This window comes from Falco cherrug, chromosome 5 (genome assembly GCF_023634085.1).
Source record: "Falco cherrug isolate bFalChe1 chromosome 5, bFalChe1.pri, whole genome shotgun sequence".
NCBI lineage: Eukaryota > Metazoa > Chordata > Aves > Falconiformes > Falconidae > Falco > Falco cherrug.
The window spans coordinates 57038424-57050720 of NC_073701.1; the positions used below are offsets into that span (position 1 = coordinate 57038424).

Sequence of the window (12297 nt, forward strand, 5' to 3'; positions counted from 1 at the left end):
CTACTTGATTGACTATGAGGCAACTTTAATCCTCAAGAAAGAGGAAAAGTACAATTTACAGTTATTATAGCAAGCTAGCTGATATCATCGTGCAGTTAGTATCATCAAGGGGCTTAGTGTGGAAGATGGGAGTCTAGGGGTGGTGGTAGAAGCTGCTGTTCGCTAACAGTTGCAGTTTGAACTGGGATGCTGTGAAGATCTGATCTCTTAGAGGTTGCTGAACATAATAAAGACAATTCTCCAGCTCACCTATCAGAGTGCCAGCAATTCCCCAGGCAAAGGTGCCCTAAAAAAACAAATCAAGTAAGACTGTGTGCAGGCATTCTGTTTCTTGCCAGCACTTACCTTCTGAAATTAATTCAGCAGATGTGAATTTCAGAGTCTAGTCAAAAGTAGCCAGCTTTGAATGTCATAAAAAAAGTAGATCTGCTTGTGGTGGTTCAGCTTCCCTATGCCCACTGAAAAAAAACCTGTTCAAAGTGAACCTCAGGGCCCCAGATGAGCTGTAAAACCCGCTTCTTATATTCTGCTATCAAAACCTGAATAGTACGTAGGTGCTGGTGACTAGCACAGACGTGTTTTCATGCTTCACCATTCGAGGAGATCTTAGATGAGGGTTGATTCATCGTGGGTGTTAAGGAGGCTGCATGTGCTTCTTCCTCCCCCATCACTCCTGCATGATGCTCCATCTCACCTAGTGACTGGCTCCGTGGTCCCCTTGCACCCTGATCCCTGATAAACCCAGTATTGCTCCCAGTGCCTGTGAGAACACACAGTGAGAAGCGTGATGAGGTTGCTCATACTGATACACAAATGATGTATTGCCAGACTTCAGCACTTGACTAGAAAAACTACCTTAGCAGGCCCAGAGGATAACTAGTAATTATGCCGATTAAAACTTCTCTATCTCCTAAAGCTATTTTTGTGAGGTCATTAGTGGTGATAGATTTGTGATGAGCAGTAACTTGTGCAGTAAGGCCAGGACTTAATGATAAATTCCTAATAAATGTGAGTAGCAGAGTTTAGATAGCCAACTCCCTCTTTGGTAGGTAACGTGACAGAGTTTTAACAAAATTCTTCTGAGGTAGTGTTACCCTGTCCTATGGCTTTCCACATTGTATAAGAAATTTGACAATTCTGGAGTGATGTTTTAGGTACTGGGAAATGCCCGTGTACTGAGGAGGCTATGTTTCTGGTTGCTACAGAGCTGAGGAGCCAAAAGGGGGTGGGAGAAAAGTTAAGAGACAAGCGCAGGAGAGGCTGCAGTCTGGTGTTAAGAGGCTGTGTGCACCACCCTGGGGACATGGAGTCTTGGCTAGTCCTTGCATTTTGCATCCTATCTGTGGCTGCTCTGGGGAAGGTCCGTGAGAGGTGTGAGCTGGCAGCAGCTGTGAAGCATCTTGGACCAAATAACTTTCAGGGACGCAGCCTGGGACTCTGCAAGTCCAGGGGGCACATGGGGTGGGAATTTCCATTTAACAAACTTTGTTAAAGTGAGCAGGTCCATGTGCATGCTAGCGTTTAGGATCCCATCGGGTTAGTCTGTCGCTGCTGGCACAGACAGCAGGTATTTCCTACAACTCATCTCTTCACCATCTCTTTCCCTGCTGCTCTTCCACAGCCTAACTGAGCTATGATCATCAGGAAGCCTTTTCTGGAATCAGTCCACCTTATCATACCTCCCCATTCCTAACTGCGCTGCTTTTACTTGCTGCAGTTCCTTCCTCTGTCGGTCATCCGCCTGCGGTGGCTGTGCTGCTGGAGTGGGGCAGGAGGTGAAGCTGTGGAGCAAGCAGGAGTGGGAGTGCAAAGCAAGACAGGTGGCTGGGCAGAGGCACTGCCGTGGGATCTGGAGACAAGGCGTAGTGGGCAGTGGCAAGAGACTGTTGTTAAACCAGTTTCCTTCAGAGGGAAACACATGTAGGCTCTGATCCTGGGTCTGGGAAGCAACCCATGTGTTGGCCATGGGAGAATCACTGTCCCCATCCCTCTTTCCTGCTGTGGATGCAGTGGCAAGTCAATAAGACAAAATAGGGCAGGTAGGTCATAAAAAGGGAAAGGCAAAGCCTTGAGCATGGCCCCTCACCAAAACCTGTGCTCCTGCCTCAGTGAGCAGGTATTTGTGCAGCGAGAAGCTCCACGGGAGCATGCTTGGCCACAGGAGCAAGGTGAGCAGTCTGGGTATATCTGCAGTGGCCAAAAGCACCCTCGGGGCCACCTGTGAGAGTAGCTCTACCTGCTACAGCTATCGACAGCTTCAAAGCATGACAGGAGCTGCTACTGCTGCAGAGCACACCCTGCCTGCCACAGCCCACACGCGGTCCCCATCCCATGGGGGTGTGTGTGCAGCTGCACCAGCTGTGCTCATACGGGCAGGAGCCAGCAAAGAAACAAGGTTATCTTTAGCAGAGTAATTTTTTTGGCCATTCCCAGTGTCTGCACTAGCCTTAGGGCAGTAACAGTGGTGAGAGGGCCCAGATGCTGTGTCGGTTTTGCAAGTTCCCTTTGTGAAATCTTCCTTGCACTTCATTTCTGTCCGGGAGAAGGCGGGTCAGATACCTGTCAAAAAAACACAAATGCATTTCAGCTTGAGAGTGATCACAGAGAAGAGGTTCCAACTGAAGCAGGAGCAGGCACTGTAGCCTTTGCTTTGTACGATTACATACAGGCAGAATCGCTGCATAGATTGGATGTGGTGTTTTCCCCTGTTTTTGTGGCAATATATGTTGGGCTTGATTTGTGCTTCTCTATAGACAGCAGTGTACATAGACAGCATACTGGAATTTATTTCCAAGAGTAGAAATCCAGCGTTGGGTTTTCCAAGGACACTTTTGAAGTTAAGACATCTTGCATGTGTTTTTCATGTTTGGTTGGATTAAAGAATAAAAGGACCACCCCCCTATCATGTGCACTCCCTATACGGTAATCTTTCTTTATTTTCTGTATCAGAATCGTGGATCTTACAGACCAACAGCTGCTGGTGGTGCAGTGGTGGCAGGACCCCGAGGGCCAAGCACATGTGCAATATCCCCTGCTCAGGTGAGCTGAGTTTCTACAGGTGGTGCTGTGATGGGCTGCCCTCTCATATTCCTGTTGCAAATAGATTAGCACAGGTTGGTTACACCTCTATCTTTAAAATACAAAGCAGAACAACATTCAAGCCCACCCTTCCCCCTTTCCGAAGGGAGATCTGCAGGGCAGTTTTGTGCACATGGGAGGAAAAGGCTTCTTTACAGCAGGAACCGCATTCCCCTTTTTGTCCCTCTTAATGTTTCTAGAGTAAAGAGGTTTCCATAGAAGCTCTTTATGAATTAGAAGTTACACTAACCTCAGGAAATTTAGTTTTTCCTTGAAGACGGTGAGAGCTTGACCATTTGCAAAAGTCTGGCCTACGTGCCAGTCTTGCCAACTTGCTTTGTTTTAACAAGAAGAGCTGTAATACTTCAGAGCTGAGCCGTACTATCCTGTGAGATCTAGTTCATGTAAGGAACGGGGTAGAGAATTCTTGCTTCCTGGGAGGGGGTTCGCATGGTGTTCACTGTCGTCTTGTCCACCAGGAGCCCTGGCAACATGCTTTGGGTGTCCAGGAAGGGGGGGCTCTGGAGAGTGGTTTGCAGGCAGGGTCTGGCTGCAGGTCCCCAGAGGAGCGACCCGAGTTCTCCCATCCATCATAGGAACAGACAGAGCTGGGCTGACCTGAGGGTGCAGCGACCCCCTCAGACTCACGTCCTTCTGAAATGGAGAAATTAGTTACCTTCGGGTCAGCACAGCCCCCACTTGTCACCCTGCTTAGGAGCCACACGGGCATTGCTCCCCAAGTCGCCTGCAGTTCAGAGAGAGCTGGTGGGCTTACAGAGCAAAACCATGTCAGCATCAGCCCCTGGCTTCATTCAGCCCACCAGCCAGGCACACTAAGTGAATCAGTAATGAACAGTAACATCAGATGCTCCTCAGGCCTGCCCCTTCTGGTAATTAACGTGGTTTTAAGGGTCTTCTGTCCTCTGTTCGGAGTGCTATGGGAAGCTGTCTGCCTTTCTACAAGAACAAGAAAACATTTTGATCATATATTCTGTGTTTTCCTGCATAGCTGGATATAATGTAAATAATGGGTCCTGCTAAGCCAACTTGTTTTGATGAAGACAAGGGCTGCTGATAAAAGCTGCTCATGCCTAAACAGGGTGAAATGGTGCCAGTTAACTATTAATACCTTGTTCACCTGAAAAAAACCTGTCAGGTTGACAGCAACCAAAATACAAATGACTGGAATCTTTCCTTCTCATATGTCTTTTTTTTTTTTTTTTTTTTTTTAAATTATGGGTGTTACTTGCCTCCAAGTTTGAATCAAGCATAACTTGTTACCTTGTGGTGCGATACCCCTTTTCCTGTACTACAGCACAACTGAACAGCTATCGACCAAGAAGACCAGCTGACAACACAGTTATTTACCCATGAGTAAAAGGAGCTTGGTTGCAGATTAACCATAAAACGGTGGCAGAAACCAGTTTGTTGTCACACTAGTAGCCTCATTCAGTATTTTAAGTTTGTCTTGCAAGGATAAATGCACGAAATACAGCGTTCTCTTGCAGCCTAGTTGATTTTGCATCATCTGTGGACCTGCTTTCCTGGCCTGCTTCTGCTCGTTCTGGTAACTGGAAGTTGCTGGAGGCAAGTTCTTTGCCTTACCTCAGAAATTAGAGAAGCAGCCAGAAATTGCCATACATCTCTGGCTTTTGGTTCTTGTCTAGCGGACAACAGGATGATGTCTTACCAGAGACGGTGGTATCCTGCATGCTCCGGAGATGTACAAGGGTTTCTGGAGCAGTCACCCCCCAGATTGAGTACTGTGGAGCCCAGGCTGGCTCCAGCGGCAGCAGGCTCTACCCCGCCTTGTCCCCCGCTTTGTGCCCGGGGCAGGCTCTACCGCGCCTTGTCCCCCGTCCCGTGCCCGGTGCAGGCTGTACCCCCCTCGCAGTGTCTGGCCCGCGGGGCCGTGCCCGGGCGGGGGCGGCTGGTGCAAGGGGCGCCGCGGGGGACACACGCCAGCCCAGGGGGTGTCTGAGCGCTACCCAAGGAGCGGCATGAGAAGGAGCGGGGGGAAGCGATGTCGCTCCCTGCGTCCTTTTTCAAGCGCAGCTGCGCTCGTGGGGACCGGGGCGCGGGCGGGCGGCAGCCGGCAGCGGGACAGCGGCTCGCAGCTGGCCGGGCGCCGTCCTTCGGCGCCTGCCGTGGCTCGGGGGGCGGCGGTGCCGGGGGAGGTGAGGCGCTGCAGTGCGGCGAGGGGCGGCCCCGCTCAGCGCCCGGGGCGGTGCGGGCCGGGCCGCCGCCGTGACGCCAGCGCGCCGCGCGCCGCCGGAAGCCGCGGGGCGTGGCGGTGGCGGGAGCCGCCCCCGGGGCGGGGCCGGGCCCGGGCCTGGCGGCCGCGGCGCAGGAGCTGAGCGCGGGCGGCGGGGCTGCGGGCGGCGCCTCCTCCGGGGCAATATGTTCAAGAGAATGGCAGAGTTCGGGCCTGACTCCGGGGGCAGGGTGAAGGTACGGGCCCGGGGCTGGCCCCGGGCGTGCGGGGGCCGCCGGTCGCTTCGCGGGGCCGGTGCAGGGCCGCCGCCCTTCGGACGTGTCGCTCGGGGTTTTCCTTGTTCGCGGGCCGGTTTGTTTACCGGGGTTGCTTCGTCTGTGTCCTTGTTTTTAAGGGTGTTACCATTGTGAAGCCGATCGTGTACGGGAACGTGGCGCGGTACTTCGGGAAGAAGAGGGAGGAGGACGGACACACGCACCAGTGGACGGTGTACGTCAAGCCGTACCGCAACGAGGTGGGCGCCGCCGTCGGGGGCGGGGGGCGCCGCGGGGCGAGCGGGGGCTGGCGGCGGCCCAGGAGGTAAAAAGAGCGGGAAGAGCTGGTTCCTCTCACGGCTTCGGAGGGAGTTTTCCAGGCCGGGGAAAGCTGGAGCCTCTTGTGGGACCGGGTCCCGGCGGGCCCGTGGGACCGCGGCGTTCCCCGTCCCCCGTCCCCCTTCCCCGTGGCGCCCCAGCCAGCCCCGCCGGAACCGCGGGCACCTCGGCGGGGTGCGCAGGGCTGCGCTGCGCAAATGATCAGCAGTAACGTTTCTGTTCCAGGATATGTCTGCTTACGTGAAAAAAATTCAATTCAAGTTGCACGAAAGCTACGGTAATCCTTTAAGAGGTGGGTTTTGCATCGGGGCATTTGTTGCTGGAACTGGGACCTTGGTGAGTCGCACTGAGGCTTTACCACCCTTACTAATGCTCCTGTGTTCCCCACTGCAGTTGTTACCAAACCACCGTATGAAATCACTGAAACAGGCTGGGGTGAATTTGAAATAATCATTAAGATATTTTTCATTGATCCGAATGAAAGACCTGTAAGTACATTGAGCTCTTAACAACACTTAATTAGTTATGGTAGCCTGAAGCTGTGCTGTAGGATATTGCTGGTCAGAATAAGGCCCATCAGCCACGGAAGGAATAAACCCTGCTCTTGTAGAAAATGTATTAAATGACTGGCCACATTTTCCTGCTTCTGTGCTTTACTGTTAGCATTCATGGCTCCTTTCTCTGCACTGGGATTCTCTGACATTTGCTAATATGTGACCGCATGTTGCACCTTACCTGGGTCGAGCACATACTGAGGATTTCTCTTCCACATAGCGCTCCAGTTCTAGGGTATTTGAATTATTTTTTTTTTATCACATTTGGTCAAAATCAGTCAAAACGCAGCAAAGGCACTATGCTAACGTTAGTCTCTTTCCTAGGAAAACCAGGTTAAGACACTTCCCTAGTTGTATAGAACATTGGAATTAATTTCTTTCTTTGCATCCTGTGTTTTAGATGTATTTTGCAGGTTTGTTTATCCAGATTCAGGTAGGAAACTTGATTACTGTATTTTAGGTGAAGGGGATGTTTGTTTCTGGAAGGACTGAGTTCCTTCTGTCACGCGAACTACAGCAATCCTTTTGCTTTAGCCAGTTTTTCCAAATTAAGGGAAAACTGAATTTATGCCTGTCTTGAATATGTGAAAATCGATACCAGACTAGAAAGGGCTTCCTGCGCTGTTGTGCTCAGTAGCATCCTGACTTGTCCTGTTAATTCCGTTCACGGCTTGACCAAGCTGTCCTAAAGTTGGTTGGTGTTTTTTCTTTGCTCCTGTTTTTGGAAGGCTGTTTCAGTGCCTGTCGCGTTCTTCCTTTCCAGGAAGTACCAACCACAATATGGTATCGCTCTCTTCCGTGACCGTTCTCAGGCCTGTTCATGGAAGGGAAGAACCGTGGGCTGTGTGTCCTCTTCCCAGGTCATGGTCCAAGTGGTCAGCGGTTCCTCAGGGCTGGACAGAGGGCTTCCGTTCCTCTCCAGCTCCTGCCATTTGCAGTGCAGTAATGGAAGAGTAACTCCGTCAAGAAAAATTTCAGTGAAAAGCTATTCACAGGCCCCCCCCGGTGTTTTTCTTTCACAAGAAGGGATGGTGAGGCCACAGAAAGCACTTTCCAATCGATCAAGTGGGAAAATTGGTTTGAACTGTCAGCTGTTTGGAAATGCGTTCTTAGCAGGTTTTATATACCAGTCCTAAACCACTTGTTCAGACGTTTTTAAAGTATCAAGAGGTCTTTGGGTAGTTGGCATGTTTTAACGATTAAATGTCATGCCTTTAGTAGAATAACTTAATATTATTTTTGCATTCCTAAAAGATTTTTAAATCCATACAGTTGTTTAGTAAGAACAAATACTACTTGTTGCTATCTAGAAGATTATTATTTTCTTGCAGTTGTCAAGCTAATAAAATTCTGTCTTTGTATAGGTAACTTTGTATCACTTGCTGAAGCTTTTTCAGTCTGATACCAATGCCATCCTGGGAAAGAAAACGGTGGTTTCTGAATTCTATGACGAAATGGTATGGAAATTTTTAATGTAATCCTCACTTTATTTTGACGAGCGTTAGTGATACCGTGTATTTTTTTCCCTCATCAGATATTTCAAGATCCTACTGCAATGATGCAGCAGCTGTTAACGACATCTCGTCAACTAACACTAGGTGCTTATAAGCATGAGACTGAGTGTAAGTTGAAAATGAAAATATTTTAATTTTAGAAATAAGCGATAGTTAGCTTTGCTTTTAGTCTTTTTTTCTGGGCTATAACAGTACAATGGATTTGGATGCTCCTAAAAATTATTTTTGCATTAAACTGGCTTCAACTTTTGCAAAGATATTATTTGAAAACTTTTAAGATTTTCTGATCTGTATGCTTGCTGAAAAAATGGGAATTAATTTCTCATTATGAAGAGTGACGGCATGATCTATACATAGTCTAACATACTTGAAATGAGTTAAAACAGAATAAATTGAGGCCACAGTGTTTGTGGTACAGTTCTGTTTAGCTCATCAGGATGTTAACTGCAAGCAAAGATTACACTTTAAGCACTGAAATACTGAACAGTTAGTACTGTTTTAAGTCAAAGCAGCAACCCTTTGGGGATAAAGGGTAGTGTCTAAAAGCTCTTTATGTCTTTTTTTCCCTTCTGTCTAGTTTTTTAACTGTAGGTCACTTCATAACATACTACTTCAGTTCTTTGCATCCTTTTAATCTAGTCTGTCTTTAAATACAAACCAGTATATTAAGGGAATTAAAGAAATGGAATTAAGATACATTGATTCATAAAATATAATGCCTTTGGTGATGATTTCTCTTCTGGTCCTGTGGATTTCATCTCCTATCTTCTACTCTCAGAAAGCAGATAGAGTACTTACTGAGCCCAGATCCTACCTTGTCAGTTACAAACTACAGTGCCATCATAGTCTGGCTCACCTGGCCCTTGGCTTGTCTGCGTGTTCCCCTGACAACAAATGTCAGGTATTTTTACACTGTGAATACCTAGAGCTAAGAGCAGTTATGAGTCTGAAGCCCTACAAAGTTAGGGTTCCAATTTGCTCTGTGTCTGTTTGGGTGTGTGGACGTGTGAGCTGCTTGTATGGTCTACCACAGTTTAGCCAGTCTTGAGGTGGATTTTTGTTATATTGCGTGTTGTTATGGTTAACATGTAGAAAATGCTTAACAATTTGAAAAGTAAAAAAGTCTTTTCAGATTTAAACTTTTCTCATGTAAATTTTCTGGATGTTTCTCCTGAGAGTAGATAGAAACTTTTAGTGGTTTTTTTGTATATATTTCCTTAAAGTGTGCTACTGAAGCAGATAAAAATTAAGATTTTTTTTTTTCTGCCACTGCCCATGAGTATATAATATATGGGATGTGAAGAGATATCCATGGCCTCCATAGGTTTGTTAGCTTTACCAGCTTTGTCCATAAACCTATGCATGAACAAATTAAAAAAAAAAATAATAAATTGGGACATCTCAATAAACTGGATTGAGGTGTCCTAATGTCAGATATTCTTACAAGCAAAGATGGCGCTACTAGATCTTTTAGATGCATGGAATTAAACTCCAATGAGAGGGAGAGCAGAAGTGCTTTACAGCACGTGGGAAAGGAACCACAGAATGGCTGAGGTGCAAAGGCCTCTTGAGGTCATCTGGTCCAACCCCCTGTCCAAGCAGGGCACCTACAGCTGGTTGCTCGGGACTGTGTCCAGATGGCTTTTGAATGTCTCCAAGGATGGAGGCTCCTGAAGCTTCCTGGGCAACCTGTCCTCAGCGCTTGGTCAACTTCCCAGTAAAATAAGGTTCCTGATGTTGAGGCAACCTCCTGTGTTTCAGTTTGTGCCCACGGCCTCACGTGCTGTCACTGGGCCCCACTTAAAAACTACTTGTAATTCTCTGCAATCTCCCATTATTTGCTGTCACTATGTCAAGTGTTTTTTTTCCCCCCATGTAATCTTTAAAAAACTGGAAAATGATGTAATGAATTGTGTAACTCTATCGACAAAACTGATGAGCTGAATGAGGCCACAAAATTATTTCTTTTTATTTTTCTTAGTTCCAGGTTTTTATTTGGATACCATTTTGACTACAATCATTGAATCTCTAAGGCTAACAATGATAGATTCTTTTTCAGGACAAACACCATCCAAATTACTGCTACAATTAAAACCAATAATAATTGCAACTTTTCATGATTCTTAAAAGATTTATTTTTCTTTATCACCACTATAGTTGCAGATCTTGAAGTGAAAACCAGGGAAAAGCTGGAAGCTGCCAAAAAGAAAACTAGTTTTGAAATTGCTGAGCTTAAAGAAAGATTAAAAGCAAGTCGCGAAACTATCAACTGTTTAAAGAATGAGATCAGAAAACTTGAGGAGGATGACCAGTCTAAAGATATGTGATGAGTGTTGGCGTGATAAAGAGCCTATAGTGAAAATGGAAGGACTTCAGTCATGGAATTGTATTGTTCTCTTCGATTCCATACCTGAGATTGTGTAAATTTCACTTGCAAACGATTGAAGTATGTTGCAATCAACTTCATAAATGGAAGAAAAAAGAAAGAATGTATCCTTGATTTATAGTTAAAATCTGTGGGTACTTAACAATGAATTTCAAATGGAAGGGTCTTGGAGACAGGCTACCTTTTTTTTTTTTTTTTTAACTGCATTTGAGCAGTGTATGAAAACTTTGTATTAAATCTTGTATTAGTTCAGTGTGGTTTTCCAAAATGCTGGTGTTTACTTTTTTTTACTTGTTTTTTCTACTGATTGTTTAGAGATGCATCTTTAAAGCTAAAAATAAAATATGTGGGGTTTTATTTTAATATTTTTTGTCTGTCCAGTTGTGGGTTTCAAGAACAACTGTAAATGGCATACCCTGATTTAAGGCAGAGGTTGAAATACAATGGTATGCAAGTTGCTTAAGTCTGGTTACAGTGATTTCTGTATGTCTGTTTGTTACCAGCAGAGTGAAAAAACTTACTCAAAACAGGGTTTTAAATAACTTGTATATCTACAGATAAGAGTTTGTAGCCTCACATCTGCTTTAACACATAAATGCATCAGTTATACACGTTATACTCAGAAGCAGGAAATTATTCTGGTCCTGTTTTGTAGAAGCTTGTTTAATATTTATAATGTACTGCAGTCAGTTCATCACACATCTTTGCTGCTCCTTCCTCCTTTTCCCTTGCTACAGCATTGGGTCACTCCCATGGGAGACAGTCTTCCTCGAACACGAGTCCTTCCCACGGGCTGCAGTTCTTCATGAGCTGCTCCAGTGGGTCCCTCATAGGGTCACAAGTCCTGCCAGCAAATCTGCTCCAGCCTGGGCTTCCCACAGATCACAGCCTCCTTCGGGCATTCGCCTGCTCCACTGTGGAGCCCCATGGGCTGAGGGGCACAGCCTGCCCCACCACGGGCTTCACCGTGGGCTGCGGGAATCTCTGCTCCAGCGCCTGGAGCCCCTCCTGCCCCTTCTGCACTGACCTGGGTGCCTGCAGGGATGTTGCTCTCACATAGTCTCATTGCTCTCCTCTGGCTGCTGTTGCACAGCAGCCTTTCCCCCCTCTTAAATACATTATCCCAGAAGTGCTGCCACTGTTACTGATAGGCTCGACGGTGGCCAGTCGCAGATCCATCTGGCACTGGCTCTATCAGACATGGGAAAGCTGGCAGCTTTTCACAGCCGTCAGCCCTGTAGCTCCCCCCTCTACCGAAACCTGGCCATCCAAACCCGATACATATTTGTAACCAACTAGCAAGTTTCCCCCTGAAAAATCAGCACCTGATCTTTTGCCTGTAACATTGTTTTTTGTTGGGTTTTTTTTTCCTTCCGTAGAGGTAAATCGAGCCTGATTGAGATGATGCTACCTCAAGTTTTGAAAAGGCTTGGGCATCTTTGCTATTTCAAGATACTGTGTTGCAGTAAACTCTACTATAGAGAATCAAACACCCCACATCGCCTCTTGCACAGAAAACTGGGTGCTTTGAGAACAAAGCACTAATCTCTTCTTATTTGAAACAATTGATGATTAGCTTTTACCATGGCTTGGTAAAGACTTATAACTGAAACAGTTTCAACAGTCAATAATACGTAGACTTAAGTTTTTCATGAAGAGGAATAACTGTTATAACTTGGCATGTTTAGTTTATGGTATTATATACCCATAGGCTGAGGAACAGCTTGTATCCTTGTGCCCACACAGATCCTTCCTGGCGCTGCAGTCTATCCAAATTTTTCTGGCAACCTAACTGTTTGGTTTATTGATTCGCTAGCCTATTTCCTTTTAAGCAGTGTCTGAAGAAGAATGTGCTAGGCAATTTCAGTACACTAGAACATGCCATTTTCAGAGCTGTGCATTGAAAAGAAGACTTGTATGGGCCACAGTATATTAGACATTTTAAGGTTGAAAAAAC

The 12297-nt window shown here is 46.5% G+C and overlaps 2 protein-coding genes across 3 annotated transcripts; both read left to right on the top strand.

The window, feature by feature from the left end:
* The first annotated feature begins 607 nt into the window (after positions 1–607).
* LOC114017292 (uncharacterized) lies at positions 608–4264 on the top strand. Its single transcript, XM_027812802.2, has 3 exons — positions 608–1487; positions 1718–1775; positions 2882–4264. Exons 1-3 carry the CDS (start codon positions 1187–1189, stop codon positions 3267–3269), a joined length of 747 nt encoding a protein of 248 aa, XP_027668603.1. The 5' UTR covers positions 608–1186; the 3' UTR covers positions 3270–4264.
* A 1109-nt stretch (positions 4265–5373) lies between these two features.
* Positions 5374–10703, top strand: YEATS4 (YEATS domain containing 4). Of its 2 annotated transcripts, XM_014284161.3 has the most exons (7): positions 5374–5529; positions 5688–5807; positions 6112–6178; positions 6280–6374; positions 7805–7897; positions 7975–8062; positions 10112–10703. In XM_014284161.3, exons 1-7 carry the CDS (start codon positions 5479–5481, stop codon positions 10279–10281), a joined length of 684 nt encoding a protein of 227 aa, XP_014139636.1. In that variant the 5' UTR covers positions 5374–5478; the 3' UTR covers positions 10282–10703. The 2 variants fall into 2 exon arrangements, with proteins under 2 accessions (XP_014139636.1, XP_055568371.1); XM_055712396.1 differs by lacking the exons at positions 5374–5529; positions 5688–5807 and adding an exon at positions 7204–7471 and having other exon boundaries at positions 6125–6178.
* Positions 10704–12297: the final 1594 nt, after the last annotated feature.